The sequence below is a fragment of the Hippocampus guttulatus genome, chromosome 12 (assembly GCF_054856545.1).
Source record: "Hippocampus guttulatus isolate MCC_2025c chromosome 12, RoL_Hgut_1.0, whole genome shotgun sequence".
In the NCBI taxonomy this organism is placed as follows: Eukaryota; Metazoa; Chordata; class Actinopteri; order Syngnathiformes; family Syngnathidae; genus Hippocampus; species Hippocampus guttulatus.
Window position 1 is genome coordinate 4,120,387 of NC_141272.1, and position 24,373 is coordinate 4,144,759.

At 43.7% G+C, this 24,373-nt stretch overlaps 1 protein-coding gene across 1 annotated transcript in view; it reads left to right on the plus strand.

Moving 5' to 3' along the window:
- The first annotated feature begins 720 nt into the window (after positions 1-720).
- Positions 721-24,373, plus strand: part of clmpb (CXADR like membrane protein b) — a 60,344-nt gene continuing 36,691 nt past the window's right edge. The window contains exon 1 of the mRNA XM_086126091.1: positions 721-1,066. Coding sequence (XP_085982217.1) covers positions 1,036-1,066 — 31 coding nt within the window. The 5' untranslated portion in view covers positions 721-1,035. The remainder of the gene's footprint in view (positions 1,067-24,373) is intronic.

Here is a 24,373-nt window from a genome sequence, read left to right on the forward strand (position 1 = left end):
AATGTCTTTGATCACAACTATGCGTCATTGCTTACTGAAAACTATAAATAGCCCTGGAGAATATATAGAGCGTTTTGAAATTAGAACATGCAATATTTCATGGTTGATCTTCTCTGACTTACATGACTGAAAAAGTTAAACAAAAAAACCCCACAAAAATAAATAAATAATATGTATTCATATAATATATGTATTAACAAGCAATTTAGTATGCATATTGTCAGCTACAAAGAATAAATGCCAAAGTCATATTTCAATTTTTGAGGAATCCCCACCTTGGCTCGAGCACCCCCCGCGGCCCTCGTGAGGGATTAGAAAATGGAAATGGATGGAGGTATTGTTTTTAGTTCCATTTTTCACAATGCCCCAACTTAATTGGAATTGGGGTTTGTCGATCGCAACGCTATAGTATAATTATTTTCCACTGCCACAATCAGCATATTGTTGAATTGCCATCTGACAGTCAATTGGAACTGAGGGTCATTATCTGCAAATTCGCGACTAACTTCAATTTGAATTGCAAAGCCACTACAGCGAATTATATTTCAACCCGAAAAACAGTCAAGCAGAAATCCATTGTTGTGCACGATGCTGTGTAAGAGAAGTTCCGACTCTAGAGGTCTCCATCCTTCAGCATCATCATCCACCTTTTCGCCCTCCTCCTCCGCCTCCTCCTCGCTGGTATTTTGTGCGGCGGAGGAGCCAAAGGAGGAGAGCCTCGTGTGAGGAGGAGACCGAGTAGACCCCGCACACGACACGTCCCACGCCACAGCCACCACGCAGCAGCTTTCTGGTTGCGGGAGAAAGAGAGAGGGAGGAACTTTGATCCGAGGCCAAGTGTGTGTCCGCGTGTGTTCCGCCACGAGAACGATGACATCGAAGGCTCGCGGAGACACATGATCTCCCCGTGTCAACGTTTTGGTGCTCTTTTGCTGACATTCGCGCTCGTCTCAATCGTCATTCGCCCGTGAATGAGGCGGCGTCCTCGGCTCATTGTTTCCACCTCCTTTTTTGTATGTGGGATTTCCAGCCGCGATGTCTGCAACGCTTCGCTATTTTTTTCTGGGTAAGTCGCTTCACCTTCCTAGTGTGTGTGTGTGTGCCTGTGTGTGTGTGTGCCTGTGTGTGTGTGTTTTTAAAAACAAAATACATGGGCAATTAACGAGACAAAGGCAACGGGGAACATTCTCCTCGTGCATGACGTGAGATGATGCCAATCATTTCTTTCTGTATCATAAGAGAGTCCTTCACAACACATCTGGCACCAGCCAAATGATGTCACCGAAAATAGAAATAATTCTTTTCTTTTGTCGTCGACCCTCTTCGTCCATAGCAAGCACATACAGTACATCTGTTTGAGTGATGGGAACACAATAAGTGGAGGACCTTAAAAAGTTAGCTCGACTAGTCTTTTGTAAATTAGCTTTTGTTGGAATGACATTGGATTTTTACTCGCTAAAGGTTAATTAGGCTTGCGTATTTTGGCATTCAGGCGTGCCGTTTTATGTAGTTTGACCCCCATTTTCCCAGACAGAAAAAAAATCAAACATTTATTGAGATAGGGACTGTTTTATGCCACCAACAGTTTTGGGATATACTTCATTATAATAATCACAAAAAGCATTCAACAAATTCCAGTCTCTTTGTTCATTCTCGCTGCACTGTAGCTGCATTAATTTTTTTAAATACCAACACGGTGTTCTTGCACTGCACATGGACACTACTACTGATTGTAGTAATGCACCAAGAAGAAGCATATCCAGCAGGCTCCGAACTCAATTAAGGACTCTTTAATTCCACTATGACTCCTCTGGCTGGGACTTAATGTAGCCCAGTGAGACGGTGTGTACAAACTGACTTCCAGTAAGATGTCTCATACCTCCTCCCGCTTCTCTTTCATCACCTGCAGTCAAATGAGAAGAAAGACCCAATTTGGGAATTGGTGTGATTTAAACCTAGAAGTATGCAGTAAGAGTGTATAAACAAGCCGGGGTTTCTTTGCTCATGCAAAAGTTTGGAATCCCCTGAGTGCTTTCTGTTAGACCACCGAAGCTCTGCAGGCTTGTTTTGTCTGGTCAGACTCCAAAACTCGTGTTGAAGTGTGGGACACCTGCAGTTTGGAGAGGAGTCAATAGACTGCAGGCTTTGTGTTTAAAATTTCATATCTTTCGTTTAGGTGTACAGAGAATGCTTTGTTCGTGCTCCATGGGGATTTTTTTAATTGGTGTTGTTAATTACTTATGTATATACTGCAAATGTATTGTGCTCAGTTACTCACAATGGACGCAATCTGGGTGTGTTCCCAATCACTTTTGAGATTTGAAGAGATAAAGAGGAGCTGATATTGAAGGGAATAGAATTGTACACTTGGTGATGTGCTGAGGTGTAGGAACAATTTTCGCACTTTTAGATGTCAAATTCCCATTACACGTTGCTCCCAAATGTCCAGTGGAGCTGGTTGCTAAGACTGCACATTAACTGCAGCAGCTGACTCTGCTGTAGTCTCTGCATACAAGCACATTTTTTGGTTTACCTCATCAAACCTGGTGTGTTTTGGCTATTAGGGGATTTTAGCTCGACTTAACAATGATCAAAGTGACTACACTGATGATAACATAACACCGATGGCATGCTCTCATTGTGTGCGTGTGTGTGTGTGTGTGTGTGTATATACACATATATATCTGTGTGTGTATACCCACACACACTCCTGCAGCACAGAGGGGCCGACCTGTATGCCATTTTTCGACTAGTCTCATCTACAATCATTGGTTTCATTAACTCAATTGTGTCACAGTAAATCTTATTTTCAAAGATGGTCGACCCATAAGCGATGCAATTTCCAACATTGTTGTGCCATTTATGACATTAGACAATAATGGCCAAATTTAAATCACTTATTTACCACATAAAGGTAAGAATCCACAACCTACCTCCGGACCTCCAAAACTGCACACCTCTTTCCGCTTTCAAGTCCCGTCTAAAAACACACCTGTTCAGGATTGCCTACAACACATAGCTCTCCCATTTCCTATGTTTTTATGATTTTATCCATCCATCCATTTTCCGAACCGCTTGATCCTCACTAGGGTCGCGGGGGGTGCTGGAGCCTATCCCAGCCATCTCCGGGCAGTAGGCGGGGGACACCCTGAATCAGTTGCCAGCCAATCGCAGGGCACACAGAGACGAACAACCATTCACGCCCACACTCACACCTAGGGACAATTCAGAGCGTCCAATCAGCCTGCCATGCATGTTTTTGGAATGTGGGAGGAAACCGGAGCACCCGGAGAAAACCCACGCAGGCCCGGGGAGAACATGCAAACTCCACACAGGGAGGCCGGAGCTGGAATCGAACCCGGTACCTCTGCACTGTGAAGCCGACGTGCTAACCACTGGACTACCGGGCCGCCACTGATTTTATGTCCTGTTTTTATATAATATCTCGTTCACTAATTTTTACATTGTATTTTCTTATTGTCTGTACAGTGTCCTTGGGTGGCATGAAAGGCGCTTTTAAATAAAATGCATTATTATTATTATTAAGACAGAATTGTCACCACAATAAACTTGTAACATTATGAACATAAACTGAGAACTGGTGGGGATATTACAAGTAACACATTTTTTAAGTCTTCTCAACACACCAGTTTAGTGTCATAACACGCGACAACTTTTGTCTCCTATTTTTATCTTCTTTTTTTCCCAGGCAGGCCCTTCCACTCCTGAATTTTACTAGCCCAAAACGTACAATAAAGTTTCATCCTACTTTATGTGTATTGCATTTAATAATGTCAGCAAAAACATCGTTTTTCCTGACTGAAATGATCTATCAAACGATATAAAGGCTAGCTGTTTTTGCTGCGACTTAAAAAAAAATGTTCCAGCTACCAGCTTAAAGGCATTTAAAGATCAACTAAGAGGCCGTGCAAGGAGAGGAAGTGTGATTGTAAAACAATCAATTTTCCAATTTTCATTAATCAGGTCTCTTTCCTTTTCTATTTGGCTATCGCCTTGCAAGTAGCCGAATTTCCTGAAGTTCATATCCGTTGCCGATGTAATTTCCACTGGTGCCATTATAGATAATCACTGCAATTAATTGCCACAGCAGGCTCCATAATTCCCGTTTGTATTTTGGCGAATGAAAAATGAGAAACAAGGTCAAAGCAAGTAACTCTACCCGCTGGAAGGCTTGACTCACACAGGTAAAGTGGACCGACAATGGAGTGGCCATCTGTCCTCCAGCGATCGATTTGGAATGAGGGTATGACTCTCCGAGACATCATAACAAACTTGGCACGAATATAATTCCCAAGAATGAGATGCGTGTGTCAATCTTTTAAGGAGATCCAGCGCCTGCAAACATGGGGCTGCGGTCTGGTGGTAGAATGACTGGCCTGGGAAGCTCTTGTTTGCATGCATGACACTTGGAGAAGATGGCGGTGTCAAGGCACACAGCTCGTGTTCAATGAGCAGAGCAGTGACTACAAACAGCAAATTTTGTCCCCATTCTATATTTAGCATGTCTGCAGGGCCAGGCCGAGGATATCAGAAATGGGAAGATGACAGAAGCCTCCTGAGCCAGAGGTTATGAAGTGACATCTTGATGTGTTTGCGTCTGAATCACACACACACACACCCACACACACACACCGACACCTGACATTTCCCCAATACGCAGCCAGATACCAAGCATTAGGGGTATGTTTTGATATCGTGTTGATCATTTCGAGTCGGTCACTGCCGTGCTCGTTATGTGCTGAATATGCTTTGAAAAATTGCCACGAGGTGTGGAATTTGCCAGATGGGTTCCAAGGGACTGGCACTGTAAGATATTTAAAGAATTTCTCAGTCAGGTGGCGAGTTAAATGGAAATGGAATGAACCTTCGTATCGTGTTGCAGTTGCGTAAACCCTCAAATGGCTTCCACTCTCACTTTAATTGACAGGTGCAATTAATTTGCACTTGATGATGCAGAGGCAATTCTCTCAAACACACACACACACACACACACACACACACACACACACGCGCGCGATGAATGGACAATGCAAATCATCCCAAGCCTGCAGTGCAATAGGAGAAACCAGGCAACAGCGGTGATTACAAATTGCACTTACTAGTTGCAAGGCTTTATGCCCTTTTTTTTCTCAACCGAAGGCCTTCCTAATGTTTCAGTGATGGTGGTGCTTTTAGTCCAAAGGTCTGTCATCTTTATTCTGTAGCTGCAAGCCGGCTGCCATGATTAGAATGCTTGTAAGTAGAAATGTAACTCTTGTTCAGTTAGTGTTTTTATTTGAGCAAGCTGAAAGTCACGCCACGTTTATTTTTTGAGAGCAGCCGTAGACATGGGATGAGAGAAGAAAGGTCACGACAGTAGCGTGAGTGTATAGTGAATTTGTCGTCTCTGCATACAGTCTTGTTTTGGACATTTTCCAACCATTTTTTACTGGTGACACCCCCCCCCCCCCCCCCCCTCTCTCAAAGTTATTCCAATTCCTCATTCATGTTGGCCTTTTGTCACTCACTGTGTTAAACACAAGAAAACATGCATTAACAGAGTTGCTTTACTGTTATGTGTCTGACTGATAAACTTGCCAGGCTTTTTCATACTTCACTCGGAAAATGACTGCCAGATTACTCTGAAACGTAAGAACGGGAAGAACTGCCTATTTCACTTCTCTGCTAATCTTTGACAGATGTTCTGGAGAGACTTGCATTCACATCAAATGAGCCGCATGTGGGGAGGCCACACATGACGTCAACTCACTAGAATGCTCTCATGCTGTACACCAACAATTCAGGATAGCTTGTTAAAACATTTTATAGATAGATAGATAGATAGATAGATATTAATATGGAGAGGCTTCATTGAACACCAAAATCTAATCCAGACCAAGAATTTCCCATCATTGACAACATAAAAGTCAATCTAGCAGATCAGTCTAGTAAAGACAAATACATTTTTACTCGACAGCAACATGTCATGTTGTCACGTTCAAGTTTCACTTCATCATGCAATGTTTTGTTAATTACAGCTTTGGTAGAATCCGACACCACATACACATGTTCATAATTTGGTTTCATTCGCCATTGCAAGTTCCGAGGCGAATAAGTTAAATTGGAGTGCACACGTCCCGTTAACAGCCATATAGAAATATAGGCCCCCAGTTCCATATAAGCTTTATAGACCCGGACACTCCCTCCAAAGGGAGGCATTTTGATTTATTTGCAGTAGGGAATAGCCATGAAAGTCATTGGAGCAAATGCAAATACAGCTTTCTTTTTTCTTGAAATAAAAAAAGGGGGGAGGTCATCTGCTCGATAGCATAAAAATTGGAAAGGGGCAATTGAGTTTTTTTTTCTTCAATTGATCTTCGCGAAACATGCCACCACCCCGTGGCAAAGCTTGTCACAGACTGACTGTAACATTACGACTGTTACTACTACTACGACCACTAGCGCAACTAGTAGCAGAAGTTGTTGTTGCTGTTGAAGAAGTAATAACTGCTGTTCCACGAACTAATTTATCGAGAGATGATGCCGAAGTCTCCAGGAGAATTCGCCCTCCACCATGTTTACACAGTTCCCTGTGGTTAGGCAACAAAAAGCACCGCTCGTGCATTCAGCGAACATCAAGTAGAAATAAAAGCAATTAAACAAACAAACAAAATCATGTTATTGCATTCCTGTCGTGTCAACCACGAGGTTATGCTGCGCACGCAACATGTTTCAAAGTAAAAATGTATTGTTGGGTTGTTACTACTTTAATCACGTCTATTGATTGTTTTATGCAAGCGATACGAAGATCAAATCACAAATAAACGCTGGTTGAGCGCCAATGCAGTCTGTGAAGCAGAGCGCGGAAATTGTCTTGTACTGATTCATCCCGCCGTGGTTTTGCCCCCAGTTATTGACATTGCAGTAAACAACATTCAATATATATATACTGTATATATGTCTGTCTTAGGGCAGTAGGCAGGGGACACCCTGAACTGGTTGCGAGCCACTCGCAGGCCACACGTAGACGACCAACCATTCGCACTCACAATCACACCTAGGGACAATTTAGAGCAGGAGTGTCAAACTCAGGTCCTGGAGGGCCGCTGTCCTGCATGTTTTCCAAGTCTTCCTGTTGCAACACACCTGATTCAAATGATCAGATCATCCTCAGCTCTGCGCAAGCCTGACATTGAACCTGTTCATTTGAATCAGGTGCGTTTGACACCCCTGATTTAGAGTATTCCGTTAACCTGCCATGCATGTTTTTGCAATGTGGGAGGGAACCGGACTACCCACACGGGCACCGGGAGAACATGCAAACTCCGCACGGGAAGGCCGGACCATTGCAGCTCTGCACTGTGAGTTCTTGACAGAAGGTTAACATTATGTCAATTCAGACAAATTGTTGTGGAAGTGAATTTCGATAGACTGGCAGCTCTGATGTAACTTACCATCACAGTGTTCTTTCGATTGCAAACTAGTTGCGACTGAATTAACAGCACCCCTTGTGGTCGCAGCACCCCTTCTATTTTGCCTCCATTGCTTGCAGGCACAATTACTAATCAATCCATTCCATGTTTACATCCCCATAAGCGCCTGAACTCCATGTTTGCTTGGTACCATTTCCCAAAGGTACTGTAAAGGAAAGAAAAGTGATTAAGATTCTCAGGCCCGTGACTGACAGATGTCCAAGAAAATTGTAGGCTATTTTCCCTTTGCTGCATGAAGTAGTGGGATCCAGAGTAATACAGTACAGTATTTGATTTCACAGGCCCTAAAACCATGCCGGGTGTCCTGACACCAGTAACCAGTCTGCCAAAAGTTGATCATTTGTTAGGGGCAACTAAGCACTCTTAATTGGTTATGAGTCACACCTGTCAGACTCTAGCCGGTGGGGAGGCTTGATTTACGCTGTGATCATTGATTATCATGTCCGAATGTCCATGTGGATATTTGAATATTTAAGCAAGCTGCTGGGATACAAATTGGCAAGAGATTGTATTTTATAGCCAGGCAGAGGCCGCGGCGGGGCTCCAAACCATTAGTCTTGAAGCACGATAAACGTAGACGGAATAAATTCTAAAATGTTACGCGCACACGTACTGCACTCAACCCATTTGCGGCACAGCTACATGAAAGAATTGGCTTTTCTGACTGTTCGGATGTGAGTCAATGGCCAGGATTGATCGCAGAACAGTCCAAGTAACCACGACTGCACCAAACAATAGCAAGCCAGGCGTGTCTTTTTCCTCTCCTTGTGCTTTTCCAATTGGTTTGTGGCTGAATGAAGTGGAGGAAATGTTCCACGGCGCTCTGTTTAGGCACCTGCTGTTCCTTTCAATTTGAAACAGTCTATTAGCCTAGCAAGCAGGACACTCCATTAGGTATTTTGGACCCTGTTTGCTCCACTGTCTAACTCCATTTTCTTCTTTGCTTGCCGCTCTTGCCTCGAGCATTTTATGGCATTCATCAGGAGAAACCTTTCTGCCCTTCAGACGTTTATCTTTGGAAGCAGCAAAGGAAAGGACCGTAAGATTGATGGTGTCTGATAGGCAGTGGAGGGTGTCAAGGAGTCATTGATTCATTTGACGGAAGATAAACCCGTTACCTGCACAAGAATTAAACATCCTAGCACGACTTGACTATCGGTTCGGTTTGGCTCGAAATAACGAACTTGCATTATGAAGCAGGATTGTGTCTTCTGTCCCAAGAATTTCCCTTGCAGGAAAAACAATTTATGATGTTTTGTAAATAAAATAGAATGCAAGAATATGTTCCGTACAGTGACTTTGTAAAATAAGTCTGGATTGTGCAATTCGTATCAACCAAAGTTGATATGATTTGAAATGTTTCAGAGTTTAGGCAATCAACAGATTTTACATGAATAGCCTACGATTCCAAAAGAAGGGCTAGCGTCACACACTGTACTTTTTCAAATCAATAAAATCTCATATAACGGCTCCAAAATCATTCATAAAACGAAAAGGGGACATCGTCATTGACATTGTCTCTGCTACTTTACTTGTCCTTCAATGCTATGGAGCATTCTCATGATGTGTAGTACATACCATTTCAATAATGTTTGCCACACACTGAAACAAAATGTCAATATGATAACACGGTTTTGTTAGTATTCTTCCTACCACTCATCAAATTTAAAAAAAACAAAATGTCTGTTCATAATATGAACCCACAGTGTCTTAATGTAGATTACGCTTCATTCCACACTGCTCGGGGTTGCTCTACTGTATAAGGGTTATTTTTTTATTAATTATTGATTTAACCAAGTCATCAAAAGCGTACCTCACGCATTTGACATTAGGGAACTGTGAAGTGGTAGCACGGTCTTTATCTCTTGCAGGGCAAGGTACAGTGTTTGATGGATGGATGGTTCAATTATCTAACCACAATGGCAGCAATTTGGCCTTTCATACCACACCATAAACTGGCTGTCATTGATTAATTACAAGACCCAATTATTCGGGTTGCTATATCGCTGATTGTGGTGCTCAACCCCCCCCCCCCCTCCTCCTCACACACACCCCGACCCGGTGTTACATAGTCAGGAGTTCAGTGCTCCTCTGTCAGCTAAGAGGTCGAGAATGAGGAGTGTGTTTGCGTGGGAGATAAAAGTAATTTATTTCGGAGCTCAGAGTCTGGTCATACACTGTATCATTTCCCCCACTTTCCAGCAAAGTGCTTCGGAACAGATGGCGCCAACACCTTTGGATTTTCCAACTCGTTAGGCATGACTGGTTGATGCAATGGAGTCTTCACGCTATATTGCCCATGCAGATGTGTAGCTGTGCATTTTTTTTAAATGTAGCCTCGCGGTAATGACTGTAAAGTCCGCAGCCTTAAATACATACCCGAGGGATTCTGCACATGATATCTTACATGACCCTTGGACTGAGAGAAGTCTCATTTTCTCAAGTATGAAGGAGGTGTGTGTGTGTGCAGCAATTAAATGTGACCGTTTTAGGTTCATTTGATTTTTAATCAATCTGTCAACACGAAGAGAGCATTTTCACAAAAGTGTGGTCCATTTTCTGGTCACGTGTGAGGACACTTCTCCATCGACCTGGCCATTTACTCTTTTGTGGATTCACATTACTTACATTACTTAAATCTTAAGTCACAATCGCATTTTCAAACACCAACTACGAATATTCCAAATCCATTTTTCTCGAGAAGGACCAGTCGTTTCTGAGCACTCACAGGGACTCTCTACAAAATGTGTTTGCACTTTTGTGTGTGTGAATTTTACAAATGTTTTATTTCCACAGCCACCTTGAAATAGCAATTTTGGGATCTTGAAACCATGGCTCAATATTACCTTTTTTACGTGTACAGGGTGGCACACGTCAGTCACGATTCAGTAGGAATAGCAATTTTCTTGAGCTCAGGACAACATACAACATGCCAGTCCCAGTTTGTTTTGAAGATTTAAGCAGTGGCATTTCTTTTCACAGCTTTTTTTTTTTTTTTTTTTGACAGTCACTTAAAAAGAAGTGGAACGCTGGTCTGTTTTTGGACACGGTGCTCTACTCCTTTATTTTCCTTCTCTCCCCAAAACCTTCAAACAAAAAAGACATCACATTTCCGTCCGAGCGTGGACATCATTTTTTCCTTTGTATGTCGTTTGTCAGAGGGGAATCCAAAGTGTCCATGCTTGGCTTGATTTACTGTCCACATCCCAAATATGCAGTGTAGGAGAAAATACTGAAGCAGTCTGCACAATCAAGCTCTTAAAATAATTTGTTGGCATGATGACACTGCCTTCTAGTTGGATTGAAGCTTATAAATAGACCGTTTGGAGAGTTCACCTCATTGCAAGAGCGCGCTGGGTGTTGCATTCTGCAATTGAGACAAATTAAGATATACAGTAGAACACATGGTTACCCGCCATAGAACAAAAATGTTCCACATGTAAGAACAACACATGCTGGTTTTGCATTTGACCTCATCCTCTCAGTTGCACGGTTGACATTGAACTGTGTGGAAGATGCCGACTCCTTGCTGGCCCCTTTCGGTAATGAGGCAATTAAGTCTATCCTGCTTTGGTTCATTGAATGGCTGAAAGAGCAAGGCAAGTCATCTGCTGTCTCAGCATCTTAACCATGCCGCAGTCAGAATACAGAACAAGAATACTCGCCCCCCTTCCATCCCTTTTTTGCAGTGATGGTGGCCCGGCGGCTGTGGCTGCGCTTCTTCCCAGTCAGTGTAACGTTGGACAGCTGGGGGATCACCGGTAGCCTTTGAATACATTTACACCATGTGTACTTGGTCATGACCAACAGGATGGGAAAAAATGAAATCAATAAGTTACAAAATCAAACTGATGCACGCACAAACGCTCACCTGCGATGTTTTGCAGCTCTCCCGACCCTGAAAAGAATTAGCGGTGTCGGAAAATGGATGAAGGGAAGGAACCCATAATGGATTTTCCTCAACACATGAACTCGAGGTTTGGTTTTGCACAGCACCGTACAACTGCACAATGTGTGCATTATTTGGAATCATTTAAACAAGCGCACCAGGGCCTTTCTGTAAATTGCATGGCCCATTCAACATACCGTAAACTCAAAGCTGCAAAATGGAAATATACTACCGTATTTTCACGACCATTCGGCGCACCGTGTTGTTGGGCGCAGTCTCAGTAAGGGGTGCTATTTCTGTATTTGACACATACACAAAACGCACTGTATTATTGGGCGCAGCCAGGCATGGTAAAACATACGGCAGCTTAAACATACGGCATGCATGCACGCACGCTAAAAACAAGTTTTTAAAAAGGCAATGGAAGCAAAACTGAGTTCGGTTGTACTTTATTTCGCCATTTTACAATTTACTCACGCGACTGGTACCTGCTAGGGGTGTGCCTTTAGCATCCTCTTACACGCCCACCCTTCACTCATTGGCGACTGGTACCTGCTAGGGGCGTGCCTTTAGCGTCCTCTTACACACCCACCCTTCACTCATTGGCGGACTTCCGCATGCCTGTCGTTACTCACTCCGCCTTTTCTCTATATAAACAGCGTGTCGGCCAGAGGTGCTCTCAGTCAGGCTTTGGAACTCGGTGCATACACTAGACGGTCCGCATTATAAGCCGTCCTGTCCATTTTGGAGAAAATGTAAGATTTTTAATGGCGCCTTATAATTGTGAAAATACGGTATATGCAGCACTTGGTTACATTCCCACAATCGAGCTACGTACATTTTTTTGCTTATGTGTCTTGTTGACCTGGGTATTTACGGTGTTTATGTTATAAGTTATTCATGGTGCGAAAAGAGCTTTTGCTGGTTGACAGACTGAGAGGATGTAGGGCTGCTAAAGGCCAGCCATCAAGGCAGCGTACACTGCAGCTTGAGAGTGATGTGATCCTAGTCCCACATGTCACGGTTCCAAACAAACCAAATAATCTTATAGGATCCCGGAAACGTAGACACCAAACAAAACTTTGTAAAACAAAAATGTTTATTAACAAGAACAAAAGCGCACCAACAAAGTATGAACAGAAAACACTGGTCAAACAAACCAGGAAAAAAAATATACCGTATATGAACAAAAGGCGCTTGAAAACGGCAAGGAAATAGTTGCATCGAGAAAATCAACAAAATGTCAAGGATCCAATTTTCACAGAACAAATAAAAACAAAGTCAAACGACGAAACTGACAAAAACGAGGTGTTAAAGCATCCAAGAACAGGATCATGACACAACATAAGGGAAAACATTTTCTCTACGTTTTTTTTTTTTTTTATCTTTGTGATCGCCTTTGTTTCTGTCACTAGTGTATGTTCTCCTGATATCAACAGGGATTGAAAGGTCTTGCTGCAAAAAGTTAGACAATAAAATGACATCAATATGCATGTTATTTCCTTCTTAGCCAATAAGCAGCCGCCACCATGTACAAAAGAGGCTCGCCTTAAGGCCTGCATTAATGTGTTTAAGGGATGCACAATTCTAACGAGCGATAACGGAAGGCTTATGACTGCTCAGGAGGGATTAGGGGACATCGTTGTCTTTCTTAAAGCTCAGGCTTAGTCATCATACTTTTTCTCTCCTTCACATCCACCCGCGTTCATCTCTGGTAATGTATCAGCAGTGTTTCCTGACACGGGGCATGAAAAGAAACGTCTCACTCGACGGGCAATGACGGCGAACTCTCATTAGCTAAGGAAAGGTGTTCTGAACCGGAATGAGGAGATGTCTGGACAGATTTGCCCAAAATCAATGATCGCCTTCCTGAAACTTGAGCTACAGTATGCGGCCGTCACAATTAATGACATCACATTGTACACCTGTTTCATCATTCCTGCGTGCGTTTTTCCCCGGCCCAGTTGAAAATATTCGACTTTGCCGGTTGCCACATGACCAGATCAATACAAGGGGATTACATTTGCTCTTTGTGTGGATGTTTCTGAAGAGGCAGAATGACAGAGCTGACGGTTTTCAGTTACAGGACACAAAAGATGCACAGTGGCAAGGACGCCGGGAAAAAGTGTACATGTCGCAAAAAGAACTGCACAGGCAGTTGAGCCTGTTTGTTTGCCACTGGCTCAAACGACCTGAGACGTGACATATCATATTACATGTTGTTTTTTTTCCCTGTAAAATTTCATTGAATGACACGCCTGTAAAGATACTTTCGATTAATTCCTCCATCAGAAGTCTATTTTATGTTTACCTTGATTGACTTGACTTCCGTATTATGCCGAGCAGCCATGTCAGAGTCATGTGCACTACTTTCCTATGTCACCTTAAGTTACATTTCAAAGTCAAATCACAATCGGAACAGGTTAATCCTTCAATTCTGAGAGTCAAGGTTAATGTTGAGCGAGCTGTATTGAAATCTCATGAAATTTGGTGAGGACTTTTGTGTCGTTTTTGTGCACTTTTAAGGCGTTTGTTGTTTTTTTTAAAATATTTTGGACAAATTCTACATTTCAAAATCTTTAAGCCGTGTGAATTTGGAGGTTGCTTGCGAATTTGCAAAAGTGTGCAGATCAGCAGATGCTCTTTTGTTGTTCATGTTGCTGGCATATTTTAGAGTAGACATAATGTACAAATGACGGGGCAAACTTTTGTCTTCATGTGTTGCTCACATTTACTCCCATTTTACTGATAACCATGGACACCGTCACATTTAACTTATGAATAATTAATTTCTTGAAAGGGTTTTGGGAAGGCCCTTTTGTGTATATTAAAACAAAAACAGTCCTGAAAGGCCGAATAGACAAGTTGCTTATGAAAGACCAACTCTCAAATCATGCCACTTATTTACTTGTTTCATTTGTTCTACACATCATATCTGATCAGTGGGGACATTTTGAGAGGTATGAATGATGTTTCCCACCTGCATGGTCATTCATCCTAATATTGTGACTCCCAGTCTTGGCTTGACTACAAGTAATCATAGCAATGCACAGCCGTGTATTGGGCTGCAGGAAAAACAAGTGCGAGAGCGGAGTTAATCAATCTCACCGGTCTGACATTTCCCCCCTCTCTCAATTGAGACTTTACATGACACCCTCCCCCTTATCCAGAGGGAATTCACCCTTCCTCTCACTGTCCTCCACCTTCCTGATCCCCTCGCCCTCTGATGAGATGAGAGGTCTGAGCGGGCAGAGCGTGTTAGACTGTAACACCTCCGCCTCGGGGTCATGATGGATGGCCACTCAGCTATACGTGCTTTGCTCACCAGAGACCAGCCGTATTTCTCCTTCACTGCCCACGTAGGTCTGTATCTGCATGAGGAAAGTCAAGAGTGAACTTTTTGGTGTGCTCAGCAGGGCCTGTAGAAGAGTATTTCCATCCATTTTCTGATCCGCTTTATCCTCACAAGGGTCGCTGGAGCCTATCCCAGCCGTCTTCGGGCAGTAAGCAGGGGGACACCATGAACCCGTGGCCATCCGTCACAGGGCACACACAGATGGTAACATGTTTTTACGTGTGATCGGCTGTTGATGTCATTGCCGATAGTCCTGCTAATTCTCACGACTGGTGTTATGATCAATGGTGTGCTGGTTGGCGGGGAAAAGTTGTCGATGGATAGTGTGAGCAGTGTGATGACCCGAGGGGCTTTTTTTTCCAGAGTCTGCTGCTCTGTCATAGAAAGAATAAGCGCTGCGGGGTACACGGAAGCACTCTCATGCTTTTGGGTTGCAGAAATAAGAGGAGAGAGTGGTTCTGCCATTGATCTTGTGACATTAGCATGGGCTGCAGTCGTAATGAAGCCAGTTCACACCACCGTGTCATTCCATCACACTCGACGTTTGCCTTCTTGTTATCAAAAACGAGGTTGAGTGTTTCATAGTTTTTCCATTTTCCAATTATCATTGTGGCACATTGAACACTATTATACAGTACTCTGTATAATAGTGTATGCAGTTAGACTGTGTTTTTACGTTTTACTCTGAGCAGCTGTTCATGTTTGATACCCTGGCGTGAGAGATAAGAATGTTTCAATGAATGTTACATTCCACTTGGAAAAAATTGGTTGACCATCCCCCCCGGAAGGGGTTCAACTTTCGAGGTCCCACTGCATACCTCAGCGATAGGGTGCGTGGGTCCGATTGTGTGTTTATACAATGATGAGTTAGCAGAGACTGTGTGGCGACTCATCCATCATCCTCCCCAGCGTCCCGCAGCACCCTCGGAACAGCTCTGTCATGGTGACAATTGGGCTCATTTTGGACAAAAAAAAAGGTGAACCCACACCCACAAGCTTTTCTGCTGCACATCACCCGCTGCCTTCAGAAACAATCCTCACCATCATCTTTACACGCCGTCTCCATGGGGACAGATTACTAATCACGTCCAACGCTTACTCTCGAGTCCTTGTTCAATCATCATCATTTAGTAACGCTGCTTCAGGTGGTCTTTCACCTTCTCTTACCTTCTCCAGCCCCCATCATTGCCACCCAGCAACACCCTTCTCCTTGCTGGATGACCTTGCACCGACGCAGAGAAGCAGCCGTTTCAGACAAAGATACAGATAGGATCCCTTTTTGAGCATCTTGTGGCTGCCAATTTTGTATCCCTACATTGTTGGTAAGATACACGGCGAGTTAGCATTGTGCAGTAGTTTTCGAATCAATCTGTTTGCATGGCTCTCTCAAGAATGTTAACCCATTGCCGTTGAGCCCCTGCTGCTGCGGTGAATCAATAAGGCATGTGTGTGTGTGTGTGTGTGTGTTAGCCAGGTTTTCAACACATACTCCAGCTATGGCTGTACAGGATTGCATTCAGCCAGAAGTAAAAGGTCCCATGGCCAAGTGGAAAAAGCGTTGGAATAAACATTCAATCATACAGTAGCAATGGAAATGAATGAGAGGAGGAAGTGCAGTCGACAGTGAGGAAATTGCAAATGTTGATTTGTTTCTGCTTCCTTCACAAATAGCAGTGTAGCTTTTGCCCTTATTTTGTTTTTGAGAGGCAGCACTTGAGGTAAATTTCACAGTTAGGTGATCAATCGAGTTGTGTTCCACACTATGTGGACATATCAAGCAGAGGGTTCTGTCACATCCAAGAAGAGTGTTGAGCCTAATCAAATTTCTCAAATTTTGCAGCTGTGAAAAAAGTATTTTTCTATTTTAAGACTTAATCTTGATTTCACATGTACTGGGATGCAAACCTTGAGGACTCGGACTTCACTTAGACTTTGTGACTTGGACTTGACTTGGATTGCGACCTTTCTCACTCAAACTTGACTTGGACTCAACAAAGGCAGACATGACTAAAGCCCTGCTTTGCCAATGCTTTGCTGAGCAGAGTAGGTACAGTGCAATTTAGAAGGAGCTCAAACTTCACAATCACAGATACCTAGCGACTCTTGGAGCTGATATTCACATCAACAGAGGCAGACATTGCTCAAGTAACCATTCCCGTTGTGTAACCGCAGTCACCATATTTTAATGTCATTCCTCTGAAAGTGACATTTTTGTCCCTGGGGATAAGGGCAGAAGCAGTGATACAAAAAGAATAGAACAAGGAGCGTAGAGAACAGAAAAAGGCTGTATCAGGCAGTCGGTGGAATATGCAAAGCAATATGTGCATTTCAGAGATTGCAGCATTCACTATCTGCACCCGACTGCTATCTGCAGGTAAAACAGTTTTGAATCATCCGAGGCTTAAAATCTGCACAAATGCACACATATTGATACATTGCATCCGTGCACACACAAATGCAACGTTTTCCTTCTGTAGAGGGCATAAATCCTGATCCCGGCGGCGACGGGCAGCCGTGTCCTACAGCGAACCCTTTTCAGCACATCGTCTGCATGTGCTGAAAGTCATTCTCCTACGATATGCTCGCTTGTCGTGTGTGTGACTGACTGATCATCCTGCTCAGTCAGTGGCGATCAATTGCCATGGTTTCCGTTCCATCGGCGATCTTCTTAGCTCCATTTGCCCTCCGCGACCTTGTGATCCCACCTGACCTCCCCTTTCCCAGAAGTCAGGCCAAAGTCTACCGCATATTATCAATTTGCCGAACCTTGTCCATGGGTAATGCCCTATTGAGCCGAGCAGCCGTGCAGTGGCTTGCGAGTGTTGTCTTTCATACTGCCTCGAGAATAACTTCCTTCCTGTTCATCTGATCAATAAGAAATATTACACTATTTGCTGCCGGCAAATGAGAGAAAGGCAGAATATACGTCAGGAAGCTTGGCATCAAGAGCACTCATGTAAATGCAAACTTCCTCCCCTTTGTTTTTCTGTGAGGCTGTGGTAGATTTGGCTAAATTTCTGTAATCTAGCAGTCAATTTCTTTTCAGAGAATACACCGTTGACAGTATTCACTTACAAATACCCCCGTTTGGAGATCACAGCCGTTTGCGATTAGGATGCATCTCTTGCTGCCCTTTTATCGTGGCCCTTTGCCATGAAGGAATGGTGGATAGCACATTTCAATCATACTGTCACGGGAGAACTCCAATCTTTTTCCTTCTGCATGGCATGTGTCCTTGCACTTCTAACTAATCCTTATTATGCCTCTGAAGCGAAGGTCATTGTCAAAGCCGAAGGGTGATTAAGTTAATCCACTTGTTTTGTGAATCCGATTTACCTCACTTTCCAAACTAGGGAACAATGTTCTGGCACAAAGACATCAAGATGATAGTGTGGGGCATGCGTTAAGAAGGCGGGACCTTACACTGCGAAGGCTCCTATTATCTGTCCGCTTCATGTCCGTCGCGTTTTACCTCCAAGTCAACAAGTCTCATGACTGCGTTGGCAAACTCTGCCGCGTGGAGACTGAGCTTGAGGCAGAGGCGAGCACGCGAGTTAAAAGCAGCATGATCTGACTGATTCATGAACAGATCTACGTCGCTGCGGTAGAAGCCAAGGAGACGCGCAGAGCACCGCGGTGAGCGGCAGTCCTGCGCAAGCCGGCTTCAGTGAGTTACGCAGTGCAGTGGCTTACAGTTGACTTCATTAGCCGGTCCCTTCCTTCCGGTGGGATAGGTTATTTACGACCGCGGCAAGCGTGGACAGATGCGCCGAAGATTTTATGCAAAAGTGATTGGAGCAAATGCACGCAGTTGCGTGCGTGCGATGCATTGTGCTTTGTCATTCGGTGGTGATGAGCTCTAACGAGACGGGTCAAATCTCTCCCACAAATCTCTCCAGTTTGAGCTCTGTTGTGCAAAGGTCACAGTTTATGCACATACGTATTTATGCCCACGACCATGTTTTGAAAATAGTTTGCCAGTAATGGGACATTGTGATTGCAGCGGAATATTGTGTACCGTAATTTACCGTTTGACAACATTAACACTGGCACAAATGTAGACAAACAGAAGTGTTGCAAATCGATGTTTAGCTCCTGATTATCGTGAAAAATCATTAACACAATCAGTGTTCTCACATAAATGAATATCATTATGGTAATTATTCAAAGTAACAAATAATAATAATAATATATGATTAAAGGTAATTTGAACGCATTTCTTATTTCAGAAGTGTGTATCAATCTGCTGGCCCTTTGCGTTAAACTGTAACTGAGTGTGTGTGTGTGTGTGTGTGTGTGTGTGTGTGTGTGTGTGTGTGTGTGTGTGTGTGTGTGTGTGTGTGTGTGTGTGTGTGTGTGTGTGTTTCTGTGATCACAAATGCATAAAATGTATTATAGATTTTCTTGGGGTTTTTTGTTTTGTTTTTAAATTGTACAAGAGTGGTGCTCAGTCATGTGAGTCAAGTGAGCAACTTTAGCCCGGTTGTGTGGTTTTGTGCGTGTGTCCTTCATTTCAGAGTCATACAAAGAATTGTCAGAGGAGTGGCAGAGAATGCATTACAGGATAATAAAAAAAAACAAATTGACAGCAGATTCAAACAAAGAAACATCAGCAGACTTTAACTTTTTAAAGGTAACGATTACAAAATATCCCCGAGAGGCGCACTAAATGAGCATGCTGCACAATTAAAACACCTGGAGACCCTCGATCACATTTAGTGAGGGCTTATAATCATTTTGGGTAGTGCAGAATTAGACCGTTAGTATGTGTGTGTGTGTATGTTTACACTTGTTGTGAGATCTCTCCATGGTCAACACTAACATTTTCATATCCATTAGAACACAAACTGTATTATGTAACTCTACAAACGGCTGCACTTTATCTAAGGGTATGAATATATATATGTTTTTTCATTGTTTCCCTTAAAAGCAACAGTAATAATGAATTCCCCATTGTTTCTGGTTGTTTTCAGTAAGAAAACAACCTGCTGAACCCTGATGAGAACGCAGTTTTTGTTTAATTTCAAAACCAGTGTCTGTCTGCAAGTTGGGGTTTTTTTTTTGTTTGTTTTGTGAGGGTGAAGAATGGATTATTTGAGGAAGGCATTTATTTGTTTTTGGCCGAGAACGCCCGAACTGACAAATAGGGACATGATATCTAGTAGAGGAACGGACACCGTTTGAGGAAACACAGCAAAGGATTTGACATGCCATCAACCTAAACGTTAATGTTTTTCAGTCATCCAATCAAACAAGCAGCAATCAAAACCAAAAAAAAAATGCTTTTGACCTTGCTGGAGGTAAAAAGAGTGCATGCAACGGGGTGCTCGGTGACAGCACCCTTATTGTTTTTATGTGGATTGTAGATGACTGTGATGATGATGCATTGTTCTCGTTGTCGATCCACCCATCCATCACTCCGCTATACTTAGCTTTCGCCCGAAGGAGTATCATCTCCAGCACGGTAAAAGCGAGAAGCAGTGAACACTAATGACAGAGGGCTTTCATGGCTTCAAATGTTAATCCTCGTCTCCCTGCATATCCTTCTGGCCTATTAGAGTTTATGTTAATTGTCGTGTTTAACAGCCGCCCGACCTCTTTTGCTCCGTTTTCACCAGTATGTGCGGCTTTTGATCCCGCCGGCTACAAATGATCACAGGTAGCGAAGGCAGAGGTGACTGTGTGTTGAATTCTCAACAATGCAATTAGCTAATGAATTGGGCCCACGCGATGACTTCTGGTGGGCTTTCATCTCTTTCGAAAGGAGTCGTGATGTCTCCTACCAAGTTAAATTTTATCTGTTTGGGACGCCGGCCATCCGGTTGAATCACTGTCTTCTGTGAGACTCTGCCTGTCCCCACAAATTATTTCCCGCCTCATCCGGGGAGCTGGAGCGCGATGATCCATTCGAGCAAGAGAGACACCCCCCCCCCCCCCTCCCCTATTACTCTCAGATTGAGCCTGGCATCCTCACACTGTCATGCTGGTCATAGACAGGTCAGAACGGGGTTGCCTTGTGCCACAGAAGGGCCCGTTAGACCACACAAAGCTTTTTAAGTGTCAGCGTCGGCACCTCTGTAGATAATTAGCACAAGATAACAACATCCCAGCAATGTTAGCATGTCTTGTAAAAATGGCAAGAAATGCAAATTGGCAATGACAGCTCAGCCTAAGGATCAGACATGACCCGATAATAAGATTATTTTTGTTGTGCGTGTTCTTGACTCACCAAGAGAGCCATTGAAGACGACGAGCCTTCCAGCCTCTCTGTACCGGGCCACATCCTTGCCTCTCTGTGAGGAAGAGAAAGCAGACAGAGAGTCTGTAAACCTCCAGGCGTGTTCTGTTATTTATTGAGAGGCCAACCTCAGAAATGGCGGGCAGCAATAACTCGCTGGCCTTCCTTTTTTATTTTGCCAGCCAGGGTGGCGTTGTGGTAAGAAAGCCACATGACGCAATGGCGTGGTCTTACGTCCAGCTTTGATTTTCACCCTACGGGTGGCACTTTGCTGGGAGCTCAACAATATCTGCATAGCTTTTCATTTGTAAACTGAGTCACACTCCAAGGAGTCGCTATGGTGAGCACATCACAGAAACGAGTTTCCTCTGCATTTTTTCGTCAATTCCGGTCGTCGTTTTTACAACGAAAAAAAGCAACAAAGACAACAACGGAGACTGGGCCATACACAATATCTGACGTGTGTTAGACGGGCCACAGACATGCCGCGCAAAATCTGTTTGCCTGCGTCTGGGTCACCTGTGTGACAGCTCAGACAAGGTTTCTGCCGGTTTAATCTCTCATCTACGTTCTGTCACCAAATTGTCAGCTGCGCCGGGAGCGTGGAATCGAAAATACCCTCAGTCCCCTGGAACGCGCACCGAGCTGCAAATTCCCAACCACGGTAAATTGGACATTCCCCGGCACGAAAATTACAATCGGCCCGTTGTTACGTGAAGCGCATGCGCGCCTGTCTATGAAAATTGGTCCTAACTTTAATGACAAATGAAAACTGACAAAGTAAAAATAAGTAAACCACTGAAAAACTGCGAGTTAAACCAGGCCAACTCCCTAATTTAACATAACATGCTACAATGCATATGTTAAACTGAAGTCCTTCAGATTTTGAGTGCACCAACAGTCGTTGATCTTTTTCACTAGTTTTTCTTTCATCAGGCCTTGTGTACACTGCTCCTCTGGGGTAAGTGTCCAAAAATGAGTATGAGGCTACAGCAATGCTCACTGAAGCATTTAATGTATGCCTTGCGAGGTTAGCTGATGCTACCTACCAGATCTTTTAAAATATGTTTTGCATTTAACTTGCTATTGAACTCATGACCTCAAGAAGTGTCCATCATGGGGTAAATGTCATACAAGTCACGTACGTTCAATTTCACAATAAAAGTTGTCTTAAAATATTTTTCAGAACTGTCCCATGAATGTGCTGCTGCTGAGAATTAGGCCGATCGCAACTAGACGGGAAGGAGGCACTAGGCTGGAGGAATCAGGTTTCTCAGACGCTGATGAGTTGCGGTGCGTTTGGGCGCCAGATGTTCGGTGACATGCGAGGAATAAGGCATGTCTGGCCCTTGCGGCATGCAGCAAGATGTGAAACCACTTGGCACAGCCGAGGCCCATCTCTCTTTGGCACACTGTACATGTGTGCAACCTTAATCTCAGTTCCACTACCCCAAAACCAACGATATCAAATGTTCCCAATGCCATTTTAAAAATGCAGCTTTTCTGAGCAGGAAAGCCAATATGTGACAATTAGCAATCATCAACTTGTTTGCAGCTTCCTTCCAAATCTGACATTTCATCTCAACAGGGGTCATTGTGAAGCCTTATTGCGCCATCCATCTTATTGTGCCGATTCAACGATAACGCAGGTAGACGGAGGTATGGGGTCCTAGTATGACTTCCAGCAATTGATCTGCTGAGGATAGATTGAGAGCGTCCACTACCCACATTCATCTTGCAAATACGTCCACTTCCAAAATTGTTACACCACCTCGGCTGCTGTTTATTTCATTGCCAGGGTTTATGGGCCGGCATTTTGCTAACTTGCCAGTATGGTGCCTTCAAGGGTCAACCCGAAGCTCTGATCGCTGACCTTGTGGATCTCTACAGTCGTGTTCGACAGCATCCACTGCTTCGATGACGCATGGCCTGTTAGCATCACGAGGTGCGGCCTTGCGTCCCTGAGGCTGATTAAAACACAGGTTGATGGGCATTATTTACTGCATGGACCTTGAGTGCGTGTAATGTGCGCATGTGTCTCAAGGACTTGGCCACAGCAGACTCCTCGGCCTCGGAAGCCCCTCCCCTTCATCTGTGCAAAAGGCCATACGATCGAATGGTGCAAAAAGCAGGGTGAAGGGCAAGATGGTTGTCATTTCTTTTCCGCTGGATGTGTCACCTCTAACCTTGGCCAATAGCTGGTTGAAGGCTGCTGACACACGCCATGATGCTCGGGAGTACATGTGCGTGTGAGTTAGTTCTCGCTTTGCGTGTTTATGTGTGTGCGTACCTTTGTCGACAATGTGGCTGATCGCGTGTCACTGATAGTAGCCCTTTTGTGAAAGCAAGGTCGCTGTACTATGCGGGTCTCATCTGGCCTCTCATAGGAGTCCTGTAGTAGCTGTCAGCTAATGAGACAGTGGATGCGAGCAAGTGGAACAGGGGAGGGATAAAAGGCTGAGGGTTGATAAGAGGCGAAGCGGGGCGCACTAATGAGAGAGGGAGGAGGCAGTGTAGGTGGAGTAACAGTAAAGAACGAAATCGAAAATATGGTGTCAATATGGGGGCGCTTAGAGCAAAATGAAGGAATGAGAACCCTTATAGCACCAAGAAAAGTAAGGAAAAAAAATTGCCAGCAATTGTGACATAAAGACATTTCTGCAATTGGCATAGTGCACTTTGAAACGAACAAGGCAATGGTAGGCATTGGCTTTTGTTGGAAATAGGGCTCGTGATCTTGCTTATCGCTGGTAAGGAGCAACACGCACGAGTTCACATCAATAACAAGACTGATGCAGTAGCATGCGTCATCACAACGTATGGTACGATGTTCAATGTTATTATCCTGGAGCGGGGTATGCCTCCATCATGCCTCAAATGATAATAGGAAAAAAAAGTGTGATTAAAAAAAAAAAAATGATACCTTGATAAAACTTGCATCAAGCGGGGTATGCCTCCATCATGCCTCAAATGATAATAGGAAAAAAAAGTGTGATTAAAAAAAAAAATTATGATACCTTGATAAAACTTGCATCAATTACTGAATATCAACATTTTAACCAGATTTGCACCCAAATTGAATACATTCTTGATTGGCACCACTCATAAAATTTTACAGAAATGATTGATGTAGTTTTGAAGTCATCCTTCAACAAATAGTCGTGTGCTTGATGCGGGTACCAAATAGGGAAAGTCAGAGGGGCAGAGAGTCCAGCTAAAACGGTTTGCACACATTTGGAGGGACAAGGAAATACAAATACAGTCATCCAGAAATCCAGTACATTTGAACAAACAAAACTGAACAAAAGTAGTTTGACAAGGCAGAGCTGAGGAGTCGTGGCCTCGCGTCACCCCATTGCACCACACCCCTGCTGTCTCCTTCACAGTCCATCACCTTG